Raw genomic sequence first — 23,378 nt, forward strand, 5'->3', positions numbered from 1 at the left:
TTACATACCCTGGCAGAATTTATGATTTCTTGGCCATTTTTCAGAGAATATGAATGATAACACAAAAACTTTTCTTTCACTCATGGTTAGTGTTCGGCTGAAGCCATTTATTATCAATCAACTGTGTTTACTCTTTTTAAATCATAATGACAACAGGAACTACCCAAATTACCCTGGTCAAAAGTTTACATACCCCAGTTCTTAATACAGTGTATTGCCCCTTTAACATCAGTGACAGCTTGAAGTCTTTTGTGGTATTTGTGGATGAGGCTCTTTATCTTCGAAAAGCTGCCCATTCCTCTTGGCAAAAAGACTCCGGTTCGTGTAAATTCTTGGGCTGTCTTGCATGAACTGCGTGTTTGAGATCTCCCCAGAGTGGCTCAATGATATTGAGGTCAGGAGACTGAGATGGCCACTCCAGAAACTTCACTTTATTCTGCTGTAGCCAATGACAGGTCAACTTAGCCTTGTGTTTTGGATCATTCATTTCCAGAGAGAAATTGGTCATGGGACTTTGAATGAGGTGTGTCACAAATTAAAAAGTAACAATGTAAATCGCATAGAAGTGCGCATACCGTATTTATCGGTGTATAACACACACCCTTTTCCTCTTAAAATCAGGGGGTGGGTAAGTGTTATACGCCGATCCCCCGCCGATTGTGAGCTTCTCGGCGGCTTTCAGAAAGCGCATTTCTGATGGGCAGTAATGTGCATCTAGCCGGTAAGGTTATGAGCACATGCATTTTGGCACAATAAAAGATCTACACGCATAAAACAAAAAATCAACTATCACTCCTGAAAATGTAAATACTAGTGCTGGCCATACACGGTTGGATTTTCTTTCAAATGTTTTGTACAGAAATTCAGAAAAATAGTTTGTTAGAACATTCTTTCTTGCCATCATTCAGTCAACTAATTTTATTTTAAAGCCATTAGGCCGGGTTCACACTGCCGTGTCCTAGCCAGGCGACTTTGAAGCAAATCCAGGGAATGCCTGTGTAATCTTCATGTAATGTCGGATTCAAATCACATCAATTAAAATGAGGATTTGACTTGGATGCGGCTTCTATTTAATTCTATGGGCTGAAATCAGACAGAAGTCAGACCAAAGTAGTATAGGAACCTTTTCCAAAGTCGGACCAACACAAGTCAGACCAGTTAAGACTGCTCTCATAGGGAAATGGTATTTATATGTCATGCAACTTGTGCTCTCAAAGTTGGAGTGCATGTCGCACCAGTGTGAGCCGGGCCTTAAAATTTTATTCAGACCAGCTATTTGAATGGAATTCTAGACTTACATGTTAATCAGGTTTCTGCTGATTTAGCTTTCATTAAACTTGAAAAGCCTCACAAGGCTTTTGAAGCACTCACGGAATGTATTGGCACTTTATTGTGCCTGCATTTATGTGACCCTTTTTACCTCCACAGGCTTACTTAAGAGCACAATAGAGTGCAGTGACCGATAACAATCAACTGGGTTCACTCTTCTTTAGTTTGAAGTAACCCTTTTCTAAGAGAAATAAGGGAGCTGTCAGTGCTGAGCTCCTTCTGAAAATGCTGGCTGCTTGGCTGTTGTATCCGTTTTCTGTCTTCAAGCCAGAGTTTCAGCATGAAAGGAGAATTTGCCAAGGTGAGGACAGCATTGGCAGTCTCCCCGTCTCTCGCAGAAAGGGTTTAATTTGAACCCGTTAGGACCAAGAAATAACTGAGCGCTATGGGGTACTGCCACTTGCTTTAAAAGGTCCCTAAACCCATAAAAACAAAAACAATGTATTGCAGCTTATCTGTCCTTAGATGTGGTGGGTGCATTTGTTTTCTTTTGTTAGGCTAAGAATATTTTCAGCAAGTGCAGAAAATACTTGCAGGTCTTGTTTGAAATGCATAATTCTTTCCCTTTGCAAGGTGAACTTAAAGCGGTGTTCCGGCCTCCCCCTCCAAAAATTAAGTCTGCAGCTACACATACTGTAGCTGCTGACTTTTAATATTGGGACACTTAGCTGTCCTGGAATCCAGCAACGTCGGCACTCCAGCTGATATTTCCATCAGCTGTTGGGTGCTGCCAAGCGGTGTATTTTGGTTTTGTGCTGCCCTAGGCAAGACTAAAATCAGGCTTCCACCCATCCGAATTTGCCACACCCCTTCCTATTTAAGATCCCCCACTTTATCTGTAAACGCCACCCCTTCCTCTTTAGGCTACACCTCTTCCTTTCAGAGCTCCACCTCAGGAGTTGGTCAGAGACTGCAGACATACTACAGAAGTTGGTCAGAGACTGCAGACATGATACAGGGGATGGTCAGAGACTGCAGACATGATCAGCATCTTCTCTAAACATGATCATCGACCTTCTTCTAATACATTTGCCGGTTATCATTACTTACATTACCGTGACCACCCCCTCCGCCTGAGCCCAGCCGAGCTGAAGTGAGTCATTCCTGCCCACCTCCTGCCCACGTAGCACAACCGAGGTGAGCTGAGACCGCCCCTCTGCTTGAGCCCAACCTTGTGGGTGGTTGCTTTTTTTCTGCCCCCCCCCCCACAAAGTGTTGGCCTAGGCTAAGAAGCAGCGCTGGTGCTGCCGCCGCCATTGCTGGTTAGAGAACCCAGCGGGTCCCTGCTGCCCATGTGCAAAGCGCGCTGCACTCTCTTACTTGCCTGGCAGCAGGGGAAGGAGGAGGGGGCCGAACTACTGACGTACCTCACCGCGGCAAGGTCTGACGAAAGTGGGGACAGGGAACCTAACAAAAACAGGTATCCGCTCCCCCCCCCCCCCCCAAAAGGTGCCAAATGTTGCACCAGAGGGGGGGGGGGAAGGAGTATCAGATAAGCGAACGTCCAACTTTTGGGTGGAACTTCGCTTTAAAGTAGAACTATAGGCACAACTTTTTTTTCCCCATTATGGATAGAATAAGGGAGGGTTAAAACCCAAAAGATTTTATTTTATTTTTTCCCGCCATCTGTGTCCCATTGCAGAGATTTCCCTTCACTTCCAGTGCCATAACCAAACAGGAAGTGAGAGGAAATCCCTACATATGAAAGGAATAGCATAGACACCCAAGGACAGGAAGTGTATTATTGCCAGGACTAAAGCAGGCCATACATTATACATTTGTCTTATTCAATTTCCTTTAGATTTACCTTCAACTATGCAGTGCAAGGGCCTTCGTGATTGCAAGCAAATTGAAAGTGTTTAGGTTTGACCTCCTATTATGTGGCAAAAAAGGTTAAACCTATAAGCTGCACACCTTTGATCAAACAATTAATACATAAATAGATAAATGCTATAAATATAAATGAATAAAGAGCATCCGTAGTGTAACCAACGGTCAAATGATGTGAAATGGAAATGAATAATTAACTAAATTTCATACCGTGCTCATATACAAGTATCAATGATCAAAAATAGTGAAATTAGAAATGATAAAGTCCATGAACCACCACCAATGGATCATCAATCATGTGCATAGTGATGTATATAAATTTAGTGAAGGGAAAAGGGTGCCGTCTTCCTTCAGTTTAGACAAATGTCCTACTCCCCAGACCGATCAGACACCCATGACGGATGTCAAATAAGCAGCGATGTGTATAATGATGTATTCACCAACGCAAGCGACCCTCGCTGATAGTATAGCCAAATGAAGATGGGGATCATAAATCAAGGGAAGAAAAGAGCACTCCTCATAGTGCAACTTGTATCCAATTTATTCATAAAAAAAAGTTATGGTTTTCATTCCAATACAAAGCGCATAAACATGGGGCAGGTACACCAGGTTGTGTTCAATGGAGGAAATGACGTATCACGCACTATATAAACCAACTGGTTTCACCAGCAAGTCTGACGTCATCAGGGGTCATGTTCCTTTAACTGCCCACACCTCACCGATCCCTCTCCCTGTCCAGGATTCAATACCCCCTGCTGCCTGCTAATAAGGATTTTTTTTTTTTTTTTATGAAAATATATTTTTTTTGGGGGGTGCCTGTCAGATAGAAATCACGGGGCCCTGTACAGCCTAACAGCAGCCCTGCATGTGCGGGAGTGCAGTCATCTTGGCACACTGACAGGGTGCCGGAATGCAACCTGACCTGCACATAGGCAGCTCAGTATACATTGTACAGAGGAATGTGAATAGGCAGGTAGTGTACTTTATTGCAGAAGAAACATTGCATTACATATCTCTTCTGCAATAAAGTACCTGCCTATTCACAATATTTTCATTTAACTTTAGCCCCACTTTAAAGCTGCCCATTCATTCTGAGCAGGCTGCCAACGCACCAGAATTGACAAAAAAATTTAGCATTTTTCTGAAAGCAGTGCATCAAGACATTAATGTTTGTTGTGCTGCAGTGCATGTGAGCTGCGTTGTCTTTGTATTTGGGGTGCAATTGAAAATGAATGCCACTGCAGAACACTAATGCGTGCAATGTGCGTTGCAGTAGTGTCTATTACCACAAAACATAACACAGTAGAACTGTAAATATAACCTTACTGTAAAGTTAGCAGATTTTCAAAATTAAATATGGAGACATCCAACTGACCACGCCTACAAAACCGCACCCTCATTTGTAGACACACCCATTTTTTAACATGCCCTGAATCAATTGGTTACAGACTTTTGGAACAAAAGGTAGGCTTTGAACGTATGAAGAAAATACGTTGGGCACAATGAGATGCATTAATACATTTATTAATATCCACAAGAATGCAAAGTACAAAGAACAACTGTTACAGGATAGTCCATTTCTTGGTAGTATTCAAGTGATTCAAATGGTCAGCCAAGTATTTGTGAGGAGGGAAGTTGGCCCGGTTTTGAGCCTTCACCTCCTCAAACTTTCTGTGCCTCCTCTCTGCGGCATGCCGGAACTCCTGATCTTTGGTCATATAGGGTCGGCTGATCCAATACTCTGTCTCCGCTTCTATTTCCAGCCTCCTTATCATATTTCCCTTCATAGACCATGTGACCTCCCGAGGCCGTCTGTACTTGCCAATCCATTGGCGACCACCTATGCCTTTCCGCAGGAGGATATTCGTCAGGAACATGGTCAAGTTATTCCTGAAAACGAAAAAAGTTTATAACTTATTAAAAACAGACTCCAACTGACTTTTTATAAGTGATAAAGTGAGAAAGGAGATCTGAATACTCCATCCCTGCTGGGGAGATTTCAATCTCTTCCTGTCCCCATAACAGCTGTCAGTGGCAAAATAATTAAAGTGTATGTATGTAAACGCTAACAATTGACTTTTTATTTACTCGCTTTTAGTCTGCTAAATACACCAAAAATGTTTGTAATATATTTTCGATAAGTGCAAAGCATACAAGTATACAATACAAAGGCGAGGAGGAGGTGATGAAGGGTTGTAGAGATAAGGAGAGCAAGAAGGTGATGAAAAGCAAGGGTTGCGGAGATGAGGAGGTGGACGAGGGGTTATGGAGATGAGGTAAGGAAGGAGATGATGAAAGGTTATGGAGATGAGGAATCGTTATAGAGATGAGGAAGGGAAGGAGATGATGAGGCGTTATGGAAAGGAGGATTCCCTCAAGAGGTGGTTCTGGCCAGCTCAGTAGATTGGTTTGAGAAAAGGTACAAAACAAGGCCAAGGATAAGTCCAAGGAAAAAAAAAACAAGCTTACTTACCGACCAGCTCACAGACAACCGAATCAACCTAACAGTATACGTTAAAAACAGGGGTTTAGTCTGCACGCATTTGCAAATGCATATGTAAGCTACAGAGCCTCGCCAAGGCACCCTTCTTTCATTGATTAAAATGCAAATCAATTTATAACTTTTTTTTTTAAATGCGTTTTTCTGGATATTTTTGTTGTTATTTTGTCTCTCGCTGTTAACCACTCACTAACCGCCCGCTGTCGTTATATGTTGGCTGTTTGAAGAGGAATATCGTTGTTATGGGAGTAATAGGTGCCATTCTTCAGCGGGCTTTCAGATAAAAGTGGTCTCTGCAGCAGATTCACTGCAAGATCACTTTTATCAGTGGTGGGAGAGGGTTCCCCCCCCCCCCACCCCGCTCCGGCAGAGACGATTCCATCCTTCTCCCTGTTTGGCTGGCTGGGGAAGATGGCCCCCACTCGGCTCCATAGCATTGACTGGCGGAAGCTATGTCAAACATCACTTCCGCCCAATGCTCTTAAAAATTTGAATTTTTTTTTTTTTAATTGCATTTTAGTGTAAATATGAGATCTGAGGTCTTTTTTACCCCAGATCTCATATTTAAGAGGCCCTTTCATGCTTTTTTTTCTATTACAAGGGATGTTTACATTCCATGCAATAGGAAAAAAAGTGATCCAAATTTATTTATTTTTTTAAAAGGACAGTGTCAAAATAAAAAGTAAAATAAATAAGAAAAAAAAAAAAAAGCAAAGTGCTCTGTCCTGCCGAGCTCACGCACAGAAGCCAACGCATGCGCGAGTAGCGCCTGCATATAAAAATGGTGTTCAGACCACACATGTGAGATATCGCTGCGATCATTAGAGCGAGAGCAATAATTCTAGCCCTAGACCTCCTCTGTAGCATAAAACTGGTAACCTGTAGACATTTTTAAACGTCACCTATGGGGATTTTTAAGGGTAAAAGTTTGTCGCCATTCCACGAGCGGCACAATTTTGAAGCGTGACATGTTGGGTATCAATTTACTCAGGATATCATTATCTTTCACAATAAAAAAAAAATTGGGCTAACTTTACTGGCATCTTATTTTTTTAATTGAAATTATTTATTTTTTTAAAGTGCGCTTGTAAGACTGCTGCGCAAATACGGTGTGACAGAAAGCATTGCAACGACCGCTATTTTATTCTCTAGGGAGTTAAATTATATAAAAAATATTTGGAGTTTCTAATGCCGCGTACACACGACCGGACTTTTCGACATCAAAGGTCCGACGGAACGATTCTGGCAGACCATTCGATCGTGTGTGGGCTGCAGCGGACTTTTGATTTGCAAAAATCCGTCAGACTTTAGAAATGGAACATGTTTCAAATTACTCCGCCGGACCCAGTTCCTACCGAGAAATCCGCTCGTGTGTATGCTAGTCCGACGGACAAAAAACGACGTGAGGGCAGCTATTGGCTACTGGCTATGAACTTCCTTATTCTAGTCCGGTCGTACGTCATCACATTCGAATCCGTCGGACTTTGGTGTGATTGTGTGTGGCCAAGTCCGTTCATTCGGAAAGTCCGTCAGAACTCCGCCAAAAGTCAGTCGGACCTAGTCCCTCGAAAAGTCCAGTCGTGTGTGCTAGTAATTTCTTAGCAAAAAAAAATGGTTTTAACTTGTAAACACCAAGTCTGAAAAATAGGCCTGGTTCTTAAGTGGTTAAAATAAACCTACCATTAAAATTATAGACTGATCATTTCTTTGTCAGTGGGCAAACGTACAAAACCAGCAGGGGATCAAATACGTTGTGTGTGTGTGTGTGTGTGTGTATGTGTGTGTATGTGTGTGTATGTGTGTGTATGTGTGTGTATGTGTGTGTATGTGTGTGTATGTGTGTGTATGTGTGTGTATGTGTATGTGTGTGTATGTGTATTGTATCCCCCCCCCCTTCTATTGGTTGAACTAGATGGACTTTTTTCAACCAGACTATGTAAAGAGGAGAGGTTATGAAGATGAAGATGGGAAGGAGATGACGAGGAAGATGGGTTGTGGAGGAGATGAGTAGGAGGGGTTATGGACAGGAGGAAGTGTTATAGTGATGAGGAAGGGAATAAGATGAGAAGAAGGGGTTATGGAGATGAGGAGAAGGAAGAGATGAGGAGGAGATGATGAGTAGGAGGGGATGGGGTTATAAATAAGAGAGGGGCTTTATGAGGGGAGAGGTTTGTGTTCTTTGTGCTCCATCAGAAATGAGGTAGGGAGGGCCGACAACTTGCCACATAGAGTGAGCCCTGTAACCATCACCCTACCTGTGGTTACAGGGATCCCTCTGCAGGACATCATCCCTCTTATGCCGCGTACACACGACCGGACTTTTTGAGGGACTAGGTCCGACGGACTTTCGGCAGAGTTCTGACAGACTTTCTGAATGAATGGACTTGGCCACACACAATCACACCAAAGTCCGACGGATTCGAACGTGATAACGTACGACTGGACTAGAATAAGGAAGTTCATAGCCAGTAGCCAATAGCTGCCCTCGCGTCGGTTTTTGTCCGCCGGACTAGCATACACACGAGCGGATTTCTCGGTAGGAACTGGGTCCGGCGGAGTTCCGGCAGAAAATTTTGAAACATGTTCCATTTCTAAAGTCTGACGGATTTTTGCAAATCAAAAGTCCGCTGCAGCCCACACACGATCGAATGGTCTGGCAGAATCATTCCGTCGGACCTTTGATGTCGAAAAGTCCGGTTGTGTGTACGCGGCATAAGGCTTAATATACACGGGATGTTTTTACAACCTCTCCTCTCCAACCTCTACAACGATTTAACTTGACAGATGGTAACCAACGTTTAAAACGCCTGTTTTGCCGCATTTACATGCCACGTTTAGCCATGTAGAAGCGTTTGAAATTTATATATATATATATATATATATATATATATATATATATATATATATATATATATATATATTTTTTATTTTTTTTTTCAAAATAGCCAAATATGAAAACCACCTGTAAACGAGACGTGGCTAAATGTGAGTTACCACGTTTAGAAGCGCTTGAAATGCCTCTAAAAACTCAGTGTCTGAACTCATTCTTTTGGTTTCCAAAAAAGGCCTCTAAACTCAACTGCCTAGAAACAACCCTGTGTACATGTACTGATAAGATAACAGAGGAGAATTCAGGAGCAGTTGAAAAAACACCCAAATGCTCCTAAACATACGTTTAGGCTGGGTTCACACTGCTGCTGTGATGAGACCGGATGTGATTCGCACCGCACTGCAAATCACATCCGATCTCTGTGCGATGCGAGTTCAGCCATACAGATAGTATGGCTGAATTTGCATCGCATCCGGCCCAAACTCGCACAGGACCCTTTTTTTTTGGTCCACAGCAGAATCGGATCGCATGGGTGTTCACACCATGCGATCCGATTCCTGTCCGAGTTTGCAGATCGCACTGCGATCTGCGAACTGATCTGGGTGTGTCATTAACGTTTCACTGACACTCCCAGCAGTTCGCATAGGGCAGTGTGAATTTCCGCCAGGAGACATGCAATGCGTGAACCTGCAGCGGATTCGCAGCGTTCCCGCATCGCAGCAGTGTGAACCCAGCCTTAAAGAGGAAGTAAACCCTGATGAGTTTACTTCCTCTTTGATTCCCTGCAAAGGTAAAGCATAATGGACTACTATGCATCGCATAGTAGTCCAATATGTGTCACTTACCTGACACAGGAGCCAGCGATGTCACCGCTGTCCCCTGTAGTCCGACGCATCCATCTTCTCGGTGGGTCTCGCTGCTCCTGCCGATGACGTTACTCCCACGCATTCGCACGGGAGCCGCCACACGCGGCATATTCGCCGTTGACGGTGCCGCGTTCAGTGCGACGTAGACAGCGGCGCCTGTCTTTCGGCAAATATCTCCTAAACCGTGTAGGTTTAGGAGATATTTCTTGGACCTATAGGTAAGCCTTAATCTATGCTTACCTGTAGGTCAAAGTGTGTTGTAAGGGTTTACAACCACTTTAACAGCAGCAGTGTAAATAAGGCCTATGTGGATCACTTTTGCCTAGTGTATTTGCTTCCCAGCCTGACACCGTGCCTGAAGAGAAGGGATTCTGTAAGAAGGTGTTGTGTATCTGGTATATGGGTTGGTGGTTCTCAGTATTTACACATAGATGTGGTCTGTATGAGGAGATGCTTTTCTGATCCGCATACTCCAGATGGTGGACATTGTTCTAGAAAAATGTTGGCTGGACACCCCATTTACACATGCAGTATTCACTTACACCACATATGTCAAACACAAGGCCCACAGGTCAAATCCAGCCCGCCAGGTCTTCTCATGTGGCCCTCACACCCAGAACATGGCAAAACTCCATTCCACCACCTCCGTCTTTCACCCTCCGCTCCCCGCTGTCACTTTGAAACACAGAAGCCTTCTGTGTTTACAAGGGACAACTTTGCTTTCAGCCGCTCCCGGATCTAACAGATCCCTGCATGTACTTATGGTGGGGCAGATCTCCAAAATGTAAGAGAGAGAACATTCTCCCTGCAGAACTGCCAACACGTGTAGGTACTAGAGCCTGGTCAGGTAGGAGAGAGATGCGATGAAGCTTTATGTGGGGTTGCATACTGTGCATAGCGCACCCCTAAACCCTGTAGCCTGTACGTAGCACACCCCCAAACCCGGCACTCTGTACACAGCTCACTCCTGAACAATGTACTCTATATATATATAACTCACTCCTGAACCTTGCACTCTGTATAAAGCTCACTCCTAAACACTGCAGGCTGTGTAAGACTGAACACTGCACTCTATATGTAATGCACTCCTGAACCCTGCAACTTGTACGTAGCACACTCCTAAACCCTGCACATAGGTGCAGAGTTCAGGAGTGAGCTATGTACAGAGTGCAGGGTTTAGGAGTGTGCTACGTACAGGTTGCAGGGTTCAGACGCAGGTTAGGTGCAGAGTTCAAAGTGAGCTAATGCACTCCTGAACCCTGCAGCACATATGTAGCACACTCCTAAACCCTGCACTCTGTACATAGCTCACTTATGAACGTTGCATGAAACACACTCCTGATCTGTGCACGCATCGTAAGCCTGAACAATGCACTCTATATGTAGCACATTTCTGAACCCTGCAACCTGTACATAGCACACTCCTAAAACCTGCACTCTGTACATAGCCCACTCCTGAACTCTGCAAGTAATGCACTCCTGAACCCTGCAACCTGTATGTAGCGCATCCTCAAGCCCTACACTCTGTACATAACTCACTCCTGAACCCTGCACTGTGTACGTAGCACACCCCAGATACAACTAGCCCTTTAAGGGGCAACCATACTGTTGATGCAGCAGAGACGAAATTGAGTCTGACACCCCTGATTAAAACCATGATTAGAACCCTGCACTGTGTACGTAGCACACCCCAGATACAACTAGCCCTTTAAGGGGCAACCATACTGTTGATGCAGCAGAGACGAAATTGAGTCTGACACCCCTGATTAAAACCATACTTTACATGTCACAATGCCCCTCCCCTGACAGCGCCATGCTTTAAGAATTGCAATAGTCCTGCTGACAGCATCATTTTTTGCTGTCACAATGCCCCTGCTGTCAGCGCCGGACTTTACTCCTAACTTCATGGCAGCAGCACACCCAGAGTTCTGGAAGTTCCAGGCAAACAGGACTACCTGTATTGACACAGTTGAGGCATCACCCCTCAGTGACAGACAACCAGCAACCTAAGTGATGGAGAAGGAACATGCTGTGCCCACCTCTGGAAAGGTCTCATCCTCTACACACACACAAATTGTAATCAATACTCCTGGCTGCCATGCTGATCCATCAGCTGCACTACTCCACATCACCAATCTTTTTTTATTTCTATCTGGATCAGTGACTGAGAACACTGTGAAGACTGGGGATCTACATACCAGCCAGGCAAGTAGCATTGTGTGAAGGTTGTGATCAGTGGCCTCCCTTCTTATTTATTCCTCAGGGCACAGACACCACTCACCTCTGACCTCCGGCTCACACGAAAAGTACCTCCTGAATCTTCCAGCTACCTCTCCCCGGCAGGTTACCGGGCCAGCCGCGCTCTATTGCCCTTCAGCGTGCGAACCCTGATGCCCCCCCGCACCGGAAATGCCTCAGCCGCCATATTTCTTTGGGGCTAAACCTAAAGCTAAACGGGTTTTTTTATACCAAAACTTTCTTACGAGTGAAAGTTTACAGCCGGAATGAATAAATGTATTCGTAGCTACACTTATTTTTCCTTCTCACACCCGGTCGTATCGCACTTCTATTAGCGCTCTGCCAGGAGTTACAATGGCGGCGTGCGTGTGCCAGGTAAATGGCGGAAGTGATGTAAAGAGAGCGGTGTCATGGCGGTGTAGTGTCACAGTTTGATGCCTATCACAGGATGGTGCGGAAGTGACGTTGTTGCGTACTGCGCATGCGCGATGCGCTCCAAACGCTCGCGCCGTGCGTTCCAACATAGTTTCGGCAATACAGTTCAGCGAAACCATCACATAATGTTACGGAAGTGATGTTACACACAACACAAACACGGGCCACGTTGTTGCGTACTGCGCATGCGCGATGCGTTCCAAACACTTGCGCCGTGCGTTCCAACATAGTTTCGGCAATACAGTTCAGCGAAACCATCACATAATGTTACGGAAGTGAAGTTACACACAACACAAACACTGGGCCGTTCGTTACAACACTAATACTTCCCTTGTTACCTAGTAGGTTTTGCATTGCTGGGACTTGTAGTGCCTATCCTGAGCTACATGCTTCAATGTTCAGTGTCCTCATCCCTATCCCCATGCTTCAATGTTCAGTGTCCATCCTTATCCCCGTGCTTCAATGTTCAGTGTCCTCATCCTTATCCCCGAGCTTCAATGTTCAGTGTCCATCCTTATCCCCGTGCTTCAATGTTCAGTGTCCTCATCCCTATCCGCGAGCTTCAATGTTCAGTGTCCTCATCCTTATCCCTGTGCTTCAATGTTCAGTGTCCTCATCCCTATCCCCATGCTTCAATGTTCAGTGTCCTCATCCCTATCCGCGAGCTTCAATGTTCAGTGTCCTCATCCTTATCCCTGTGCTTCAATGTTCAGTGTCCTCATCCCTATCCCCATGCTTCAATGTTCAGTGTCCTCATCCCTATCCCCGAGCTTCAATGTTCAGTGTCCTCATCCTTATCCCCGAGCTTCAATGTTCAGTGTCCTCATCCCTATCCCCCTGCTTCAATGTTCAGTGTCCTCATCCCTATCCCCGAGCTTCAATGTTCAGTGTCCATCCTTATCCCTGTGCTTCAATGTTCAGTGTCCTCATCCCTATCCGCAAGCTTCAATGTTCAGTGTCCTCATCCTTATCCCCATGCTTCGATGTTCAGTGTCCTCATCGAAGCAGGGGGATAAGGATGAGGACACTGAACATTGAAGCTCGTGGATAGGGATGAGGACACTGAACATTGAAGCAGGGGGATAGGGATGAGGACAATGAACATTGAAGCTCGGGGATAAGGATGAGGACACTGAACATTGAAGCTCGCGGATAGGGATGAGGACACTGAACATTGAAGCAGGGGGATAGGGATGAGGACACTGAACATTGAAGCTCGGGGATAAGGATGAGGACCCTGAACATTGAAGCAGGGGGATAAGGATGAGGACACTGAACATTGAAGCTCGCGGATAGGGATGAGGACACTGAACATTGAAGCAGGGGGATAGGGATGAGGACACTGAACATTGAAGCACAGGGATAAGGATGAGGACACTGAACATTGAAGCTCGCGGATAGGGATGAGGACACTGAACATTGAAGCATGGGGATAGGGATGAGGACACTGAACATTGAAGCACAGGGATAAGGATGAGGACACTGAACATTGAAGCTCGCGGATAGGGATGAGGACACTGAACATTGAAGCACGGGGATAAGGATGGACACTGAACATTGAAGCTCAGGGATAAGGATGAGGACACTGAACATTGAAGCACAGGGATAAGGATGAGGACACTGAACATTTAAAGCTTGCGGATAGGGATGAGAACACTGAACATTGAAGCACAGGGATAAGGATGAGGACACTGAACATTGAAGCTCGGGGATAAGGATGAGGACCCTGAACATTGAAGCAGGGGGATAAGGATGAGGACACTGAACATTGAAGCTCGCGGATAGGGATGAGGACACTGAACATTGAAGCAGGGGGATAAGGATGAGGACACTGAACATTGAAGCACAGGGATAAGGATGAGGACACTGAACATTGAAGCTCGCGGATAGGGATGAGGACACTGAACATTGAAGCATGGGGATAGGGATGAGGACACTGAACATTGAAGCATGTAGCTCAGGATAGGCACTACAAGTCCCAGCAATGCAAAACCTACTAGGTAACAAGGGAAGTATTAGTGTTGTAACGAACGGCCCAGTGTTTGTGTTGTGTGTAACTTCACTTCCGTAACATTATGTGATGGTTTCGCTGAACTGTATTGCCGAAACTATGTTGGAACGCACGGCGCAAGTGTTTGGAACGCATCGCGCATGCGCAGTACGCAACAACGTGGCCCGTGTTTGTGTTGTGTGTAACATCACTTCCGTAACATTATGTGATGGTTTCGCTGAACTGTATTGCCGAAACTATGTTGGAACGCACGGCGCGAGCGTTTGGAGCGCATCGCGCATGCGCAGTACGCAACAACGTCACTTCCGCACCATCCTGTGATAGGCATCAAACTGTGACACTACACCGGCGAAGAGAAGCGGGGCTGAGCGGTGATGTTGGGGCAGTGTTGGTGTGTTATGGTCCAGAACTGAGAGATCATAGGTCAGTAATGAGAGGGGGAGGGGTAGGTTATATCGGTGGGACTACAACACCCAGCATGGGGGGGGGGGGGTGAATAAAGAGGACCCATCATGGCTGGGCTGATGTAGGAATGTGAATATTTAGGGTTTAATTCTGATCACTGTGTAGGGGGGACCCTGTGTTATGTACTCTGAGGGTGACACCACAGCTGGCGGCTTACTGGAGTTCTCGTCTGTATGGATTGGAATTGTTGTCACTCTAATAAAGAGGAAATCGTGGAGCCTAGAAAAGGGGGACACTTTAATTCCTGGCACTTTTTGTTTACATATAACAATCCAGTATTTTATTTGCCCTCGGGGCACTCGTGTGGGCGCTCTCCCATGTCCTGCTGCGTCTATTGACACAGACACAGGACCCGGGCCCCGCCCCCCCACATCATTGGTAAGGATGGGCCCGGGCGTGTTCGCACAGCCCATGTGCAGAGTCCACCAGGAAGTCGGCGCATCGCTGCGCTAATCGCAGGCAGTGAGACATTGTCCCGAGGTGCGGCTGCAGAGATCGGGAAATGTCTCACTGCCTGTGATTAGCGCAGTGTAGTGCCAACTTCCTGGCGGGCTCTGCATGTGGAGTATGCGAACACGCCGGAGCTCCTCCTTAATCATTGGACTTGATAGCAGTGGGAGCCAATGGCTGCGCTGCTATCAATCTATCCAATCAGGACCCGAAACACCAACGAGCTGCTGTGCTCATCCCCGTCGCTGGAAAGATCGAGTTCAGGTAAGTAAAAGAGGATCTCTGGGGGTCTGCTGCTTTACAGGTGATTTTTCACCTTTCACATGAAAAACCACAACGGTTTACAACCCCTTTAAGTAGAGGCCCTAGAGCAGGGATATGCAATTAGCGAATCTCCAGCTGTTGCAAAACTACAAGTCCCATGTGTAGGGATGAGCTCCGGCGTGTTCCCACACTCCACATGCAGAGCCCACCAGGAAGTTGGCGCATCGCTAATCACAGGCAGTGAGACATTTCCCCATCTCTGCAGCCGCACATCGAGAAATGTCACACTGCCTGTGATTAGCGCAGCGCCGATTTCCTGGCGGGCTCTGCACGGGGAGTGTACGAACATGCCGGAGCCCATCCTTACCCATGAGGCATAGCAAGACTCTGACAGCCACAAGCATGACACCCAGAGGCAGAGGTATGATGGGACTTGTAGTTTTGCAACAGTTGGAGGTCCGCTAATTGCATATTCCTGCCCTAAAGAAGAAAATGGTAGGTTTTGCAATTTTTTTGTCGCACTGTATTTTCTCAGCGTTTTTTTCAAATGCAATTTTAATTATATTTTTATTATTTTAATGCAAAAAAAACACAATACATAACACTGTTTGGTAAATTATTAAACATGACGTAACGCTGAGTAAATAGATACCTAACATGTCATGCATTAAAATTGCAACGGCGACAAGTGACGTACATTTTACTATCCATAGGTGAAGCTTTAAAAACCTTTACAGGTTACCGCTTTAGATTAAGGCTGGGTTTACACTTATGTGAATTGGATGTGGATTTCTCTGGATCCAATTCACATTATAGGAGCGTGTAATTGATTCTCAAAGGAACCAGTTCACACAGCTCCAGGCGACCTAGTTTGTAAAAAGGGTCCTGTGCGTCTTTGGTTTCCGATTCAGGTGTGTATTCAGTCACAAATATGGACCCGATTCGCACCTGAACCGGTGAACAGGGACGCACCGGAACCCATGCTATGAACCGTGGCCACAGCATGTGTGAACTCAGCCTAAAGCCTCGTACACACGGTATGATTGTTGGCCAACCGAGCCTCTGATTTTTGTCAAAAGGGCGTGTGCCAGCATTTTGTCTTGCATACTAACGGCACACAATTGCCGTGCAACAAACATGAACGTAGTGACGTACTACGAGGAATTTCAGCTCTTGAGCGCCACCCTTTGGGCCCCTTCTGCTAACTTTATGTTTGGTGAGCATTGATTCCGAGCATGCATGTTTGTACTTTTTACTTTTGTGTGATGGATTTGTGTACTGACCATATGAAAATCTGACAACAAACCGCTGTCCGCTGAAAATTTACTAGCCTGCCATCCAACATTTGTTGGCCAAAAGTTGGACAATAGTTGTCAAAAGGAGCGTACTAACGGTAAGATTTTAGGCAAACAGTCTGTCAACAGACAATCCCCTGCCAACAATCGTACCGTGTGTACGAGGCTTTACAGAGGAGGTCTGGTGCTAGAATACTTCCCATGATCTGACCTTCGCAGTGATGCTTCACGTGTGTGAAGATCGCTGTTTCCATGCATGCGGAACCAAAGCGTGCGTTTGCCCTTGTGCACAGGAGGACAGGGGCACTTTACATTTTATTTTTATTTATTTTATTATGCATTTCTTTTTACACTGCTGCTTTCATTTTTTTTTTTTTTTTTTTTATTGCTCTAAACATCCTTGTGACAGCAATAGGCATGTGACAAGTCCCCGTTTATGGAGAGATTTGGGGTCTATAAGAGGAATGAAGAGAACGATTTGGTTGGTATTTTGAGACTAGGATTAGTGATCTATGTATGAGGCTGGCGTGAAGGAGTTCCTGGAGTAAGGCCTCATACACACGGCTTTCTTCTAAACTCTGTTTCCCCTGACAGGATAAAATCAGCGTTCTAAACTCAAGCTGCATTTTTTTTCAAGCCAGTTTAGGCAAGTTTAGCAGGGTTTGGGCGTTTATTTCATTGGCCAGAATTTGTATTTATTCTAGCAATTGAAATGCTAAATGCACCCAGCGATTTAGGAGTGTTTAACAGCGTTCAGAATTTTTTGTGGCCAAAATTACCTCTCCTGAACTTGATTTTTTTAGGGCGTTAAGAAAACATCTTCTAAACTGCATAAAGCAGAAGTAAGACTATTTTTTATTTGTTTTTTAAACCTGCAAGGTAAAGCACATTATTTCAAACTTACCTGCCTTGGATTTTGTCTGTGCTGGTTGTCATCGGCCTCAAGCGCCACCACCGCATCCAGAGGTGATGCTCTGCAGTGGGTTTGCGATCTTCAATACTGCACCATCAGTGCGTAAATGTAATGAGGGAGTTATCAACCCCAGAATATACTATTCTATTTTTATAACCTTGTAGGATTTATTTTTTATATACCGTATATATATGTGTATTTATTTTTATTCGTCAACACAATTTTTATTTTTTACAAAATAGTTTTTTCGCATTTTGTCATATTTCTTAAATTTTTTTATTTATCTTTTTGCGATTATCCAGACATATGCTTTCTATTCCTAGACCTATCCCATGGTTTCTGCTCCTGACGAGTGGCTATAAGGCTGTGAAACACATCGAGCCATCAACTTTTACATAGATCAGGGATATGCAATTAGTGGACCTCCAGCTGTTGCAAAACTACAAGTCCCATCATTGCTCTGCCTCTGGGTGTCATGCTTATGGCTGTCAGAGTCTTGCTATGCCTCATGGGATTTGTAGTTCTGCAACAGCTAGAGGTCCGCTAATTGCATATCCCTGACATAGATCATAAGATTCTATATGATTGAATCCATACTTATAATATTTTATTACGGTATTCCAGTTATCATACCCCATTTGTCCTCTTTTTCTCTTGAGCGCAAGTTGGGAAGGTCAACAGGTCATTTAGGTATTGCATCATGGGTGTGTGTGTGTGTATGTATATATATATATATATATATATATATATATATGTGTGTGTGTGTATGTATGTGTGTATATATATATATATATATATATATATATATATATCTCTATCTCTATATCAGCTGCCATTTGTGTTTGTACTATATATTAATTTTTATTGGACTGTGAATTATTATGCAGTTTATGTTAAATGTGATAGTTTGTTATAGAGGATTTATGCCCACAAAATGTTATAAAAGAGATCATATAATATAAATAAATATAACTTCTCAGTCATTATACTTTATTTGCTGCTGTGTGCTTCATATAAAGTCCCACTTCTCGCTCTCTTCCATTTAAAAAAACCATCTTTATCTGTTTTCATTCCGGGTTCACAGACTCCGGCTGTGTGACTAGCCAGAGCTGCGATTAAGTCACTCGCACACGTGAGCCGCCGTTTACGGCACAGGAATCGGAAGGAACGGCCTGGGTGACTGTTCCTTCAGAGCGCATGCGCCAGTGATGTCAGCGGCGGCATATACAGTAAATATCTCCTAAATGCTGCACGTTTAGGAGATTTTTACAGTACCTATAGGTAAGCCTATAATAAGGCTTACCTATAGGTACAAGTCATGTATAGGAGTTTACTACCACGTTAAAATGTCCTTGTGTTCATGGACACATCAGATAACATTATAACATAACTCACAAAAAAACATCAGTTTAACAGCAGCAGTGTGCATGAGGCCTAAAGCCACACACGGTACGATTGTTGGTAGGGGATTGTCTGTCGACAGACTGTTGTCCTAAAATCTTACCGTTAGTACGCCCATTTTTACAGTTGTCCAACTTTCAGCCAACAAATTTTGGATGGCAGGGTGGTAAATTTTCGGTGGACAACGGTTTGAGGTCAGATGTTCGTATGGTCAGTACACAAATACGTTGCACAAGTCAAAAGTACAAACACGCATGCTCGGAATCAATACTCGCCAAGCACGAAATTAGCAAAAGGGACCCAAAGGGTGGCGCTCAAGCTCGTAGGACATCACTACATTCGTGTTTGTTGGCCGACAATATTGTGTGGTTAGTATGAAAGACAAGATCCTGGCACACGCCCTTTTGACAAAAATAAAACGCTCGTTTGACCAACAATCGCACCGTGTGTACGAGGCTTAAGACTTTAACAGCATGGAACCAGAATGAGCTTTTATCATATAGTATGTACAATGCTGAAGAGTCATGGTTACCTCCAAAGTAAATGTAACAAATCTCATACTTTAAAAAAAGAAAAAGGGGGGGGGGGGGGGAAAGAGAGAAAGAAAAATTGTATTAAATATAAATTAAATGCTTCAACCTGCTCCATCCATATTCTTTTTTTAATGATTTTTGTGTTGTATTTTTATAGGCATGACAGACATCCAAGGGGATAGGTCCAGGAGGAGGTCCTCGTCCTCTTGTGAAGACCGAGGTAATTATTAATTGTTTAGGTGTTCGGATTACAGAAGTCTGTGCACAAAGACACGAGTAGAGGGACAGAAAAAGGCATCTCAACAGATTTTGATTTGGCTATTAAAGTGGTAATAAACTCAAAACCAAAAATGTCATATATTGTGACTTACTAATCATTAGATGTGGTGGCTGCATCGGTTTTCTTTTCTTTGGCTTTTCCCCTCTGTTTTCACACAGTGTTCTGGCCAGTAACACTCCTCCTGTGTTAATGAGACACAACTCTGGAGGAATGAGAAGAGGAGGCACAACAGACAGCAGTATTGTCATTCTGGGGGAAGGGGAGTGTTATATGTATTAGCAGATATAGATGCACTAACACATTAAAGCCAAACTACAGCTCACACTTTATAATCACTTACAGCAAACCTTTTTTTTTTTTTCCTTTTGGGATAAAGGTTTTAATTTAAATAAAATTAGCTGATCATTTTAATCACCCACTGCCAGTGTTAAGTGGCCAAATTGCCAACCTCCTACCTAAAGTCTAAATTGGGTCTCCATGCCCGTGGTGCTCTAGAAGAAAGCTGACACTATGTGTGAATTCCTTGCTGTCTTTTTTTTTTTTAATACTGCCTGTAGTTTCCCCTTCAACATTGTGGCTTAATTTTGCAACGCATAGCAGTTTTGCTTTCAAATTGTCGAAGTGTTCAAGAATAATGGACATCTACATTGGAAAATATGCAGAAGGTGGAGAGGGGCTGCAATTTTTTGGCATGTATATTTAAAGGGATGCCGTCTTTCATATTGCATTGTATGGCGAAAGCTTTTTCTGGAGGTGGAGAGCTTAGAGGACAGAAAACCAAAGATAGGTTATTGTTGCTTTATTTTCATGTATATTACAGAGCAAAAGTGTTTTAGAACAGAACTAAAGTCTCCATACTTACCTGCTCAACAATCCTGCGCCGGCACCTTCTAAGTGCTGGTCTGCGGGCCTCTTCATTGGCCTGCAGGGGATAATGTCATTCCTGCGCATGAGGCCTTCATCCCAGCACTGTAAGCTGAGCTGTGCATGCCCAGCTCAGTTTACAGTGCCAGAGGAGAAGGCAGGTAGGGCCATTTTATTACAAAAGAGACATGCAATGGTGTTTGTAAAGGCATTAAAATAAAAAGCCTTCTGTGTGCAGCAGCCCCCCAGTACTCAGCTGAGCTCATCTCAATCCAGCGTTGTTGCACAAGAGTCTGCTGTCCTGGACTCGCCCTCCTCATTGGCCGAGACAGCTGCGAAGCGCCATTAAGTCAATGAGGATAGAGGGGATGGGCTGGGCAATGGCTTTGTGTCTGAATGGACACAGGGAGCTGCGGCTCGGCTTGGGTGCCCCCATAACAAGTTGCTTGCTGTGGGGACACTCAACAGGAGGGAGAGGCCAGGAGTGCCAAAGAGGGACCAGAGAAGAGCATTCAGGCTGCTCTGTGCAAAAACCACTGCAACAGAGGAGGTAAGTATAACGTGTTTGTTATTTTTCACAAAAAAACAAGGCTTTAAACACTTTCTCCAGGAAGATTTTCCCCCTTAATGACCAGGCCATTTTTTGCGATACGGCACTGCGTTGCTTTAACTGACAATTGCGATGTCGCGCAACGCTGTACCCAAACAAAACTGATGTCGTTTTTTTCCCACAAATAGAGATTTATTTTGGTGATATTTGATCACCTCTGCGGTTTTTGTTTGCGCTTTAACCACTTGCCGACCAGCTGGCGTCATTATACTGCGGCAAGTCGGCATGATCCCATGAACCGTCGTAGCTATACGTTGGTCCCTTTAAGCAGGATAGCAAGCGCGTGCCCGCTGCATGGCAGGTGCCAGTGCTTGTAACCGGCTGTCGGGATGACCGCCAGCCACAAGCGAACGTGGGCACGAGAGGAAAAACGTGTGTGTGTGTGTGTGTGTGTGTATAAACACACACATCCCAGTGTCCGCCATAATGTCGCAGTCTCAATAAAATCAGATGATGTAACTTTCTTCACATATCTGATGGTGGGTGGGATGGAATACATCCTAATTGGCATTCAATCCTGCCCAGTAACATCTACAGGAAGAGTCCAAACCTCCCAAGTCCTGCCTCACAGATGAAGGGGAAACCCCTTCATACACACATACATAGCCTGCTGATAAAGCTAGCTGTGTTGTTGCCGGGCAGGATGGAATAAATCACAATTGGCATTGAGTCCTGCCCAGTTGACACTGGCTGGCATATTGAACAGGGAGAGCTCCACCCCTCAGATCCTGCCCCCCCCCCCGAGCCCTACTCTCTGTGAAGTTATTAATTTACATATGGTGGAAATCCCTTCCTCTGTAGTCTTGAAGTAAGCAATTAGTCTTTGCACCAAGGAATGACATAGGAGGAGGCATGACAGGTTTACATTTTTCCCCACCCACATGAAGGCCCAGAAACACCCACAGTAACCCTTGGACCCACCCACATCAACTCCCAGAACTGGTAAAATAGAAAAGGAAGTACCCACCAAGCCAGAGAAGGGTCAGGTAAGTAAAAATGGGGGGGTAGTCTGCAGCACCACCACCACAGAAGGTTTTTCACCTTAATGCATTAAGGTGAAAAACCATGAGGGTTTACAACCCCTTTAATGCATTAAGATAAAAAGCCTTCTGTGTGTAGCAGCCACCATATTACCTGAGCCCCCTCTCTATCCAGCGATGTCCACGAATCCCTTGGCCATCCAATTCTCTCACTCCTGATTGGCTGAGACACCTCAGCGCCGCCATTGGCTCCCATGTCTGTCAATCAAATTCAGTTAGCCAATGAGGGGGAGAGAGGGGGCGGGGTCGACCTGCAGCTCTTTTTCTGAATGGACACATGGAGCAGCCACTTGGCTCAGCTGCCCCATAGCAAGCTGCTTGCTGTGGGGCACTCAATGGGAAGGAGAGGCCAGGGGGTGCAAAAAGGCACCCGAGAAGAGGAGGAGTGTAACATGTTTGTTGTGGGTTTTTTTTTGTTTGTTTTTTAAAGAGACTTTACAATCACTTTACCAAAAACTTTGATTCCAAATCCCCCCCCCCCCCCCACTTTGGTTTAGTGAGCAGCCTCAACAAGGTAATGCACATGTAGCCTTTTCTGCAGAGACTCACGGAGACACCATCTTATTGCTAACCCAGGCACTAGTTGAATCAAATTTTTTGTAAGCTTGGGCATTTATTTTTATTTTATTTATTTTTTTTTTTTATATACAGGGTCACTCCACCTGAAACTGATACCTTGGGTAGTTCCTGTTGGGTGGGCAGAATCAGCCACTGGCTTTATGAATCTGTCTAAATTTCCAGTAATAAAATCGTAGCACCTGAGTTCCTGGATAGAAGACTTTGTAGTATTATTTTTTCTTTAATTTTTCTTGTCCTTCATACTGGAGGATGTGGCACACAGAAGAGACAGCCATGTGGTGGCAAAGCTGGGAAATCAAATGGAATTCTATAATAATTTGGTTGATGATTGTCGCATGTAATGTTTATTGCAGTTGTAAAAAAATAAATAAACATATATCTCTTTTCTTCAAGGAGGGGAAAAGAGGAAAAGAAAACGCAGTCGGAGCAGATCATCCTCTGTGTCTTCCTCTTCCTCCTCATCGTCGTCCTCAGGTTCATCATCGTCCTCTTCAGGCTCTTCATCTTCCAGCAGCAGAAGCAGCTCCAGAAGTAGAGGTATCAGCAGGGACAAACTCTGAGCTCTGGTATTATTCTGGTGTATTATAGAACTGAGGGCAGCTAAATCTGCATTGGCGTTTCTTCTTTGTAGCTAGTAAACATGTG

At 44.6% G+C, this 23,378-nt stretch overlaps 1 protein-coding gene and 1 long non-coding RNA gene across 2 annotated transcripts; one reads left to right on the forward strand and one right to left on the reverse strand.

Annotated features, from left to right (window-relative positions):
• Positions 1-4,667: 4,667 nt before the first annotated feature.
• On the reverse strand, positions 4,668-11,785 carry MRPL57 (mitochondrial ribosomal protein L57). The gene is made up of 2 exons (XM_077485731.1): positions 11,637-11,785; positions 4,668-5,049 (listed from the first exon to the last, which is right to left on the reverse strand). The coding sequence occupies exon 2, from the start codon at positions 5,034-5,036 to the stop codon at positions 4,722-4,724; it is 315 nt and encodes a 104-aa protein (XP_077341857.1). The 5' UTR covers positions 5,037-5,049; positions 11,637-11,785; the 3' UTR covers positions 4,668-4,721.
• Positions 11,786-14,353: 2,568 nt separating this feature from the next.
• On the forward strand, positions 14,354-23,306 carry LOC143990055 (uncharacterized). Its single transcript, XR_013277128.1, has 3 exons — positions 14,354-14,462; positions 19,518-19,580; positions 23,127-23,306. It is a non-coding gene; the product is annotated as an uncharacterized LOC143990055 (long non-coding RNA).
• The last annotated feature ends 72 nt before the right edge of the window (positions 23,307-23,378 follow it).

Source organism: Lithobates pipiens, unplaced genomic scaffold (genome assembly GCF_037356315.1).
Source record: "Lithobates pipiens isolate NorthernLeopardFrog02 unplaced genomic scaffold, aLitPip1_a1.2 Scaffold_18, whole genome shotgun sequence".
NCBI classification, from domain to species: domain Eukaryota; kingdom Metazoa; phylum Chordata; class Amphibia; order Anura; family Ranidae; genus Lithobates; species Lithobates pipiens.

Bases quoted from the DNA above. Each gene is read 5' to 3' on its own strand.
- MRPL57 (XM_077485731.1), bottom strand. From the start codon at position 5,036: ATGTTCCTGACGAATATCCTCCTGCGGAAAGGCATAGGTGGTCGCCAA.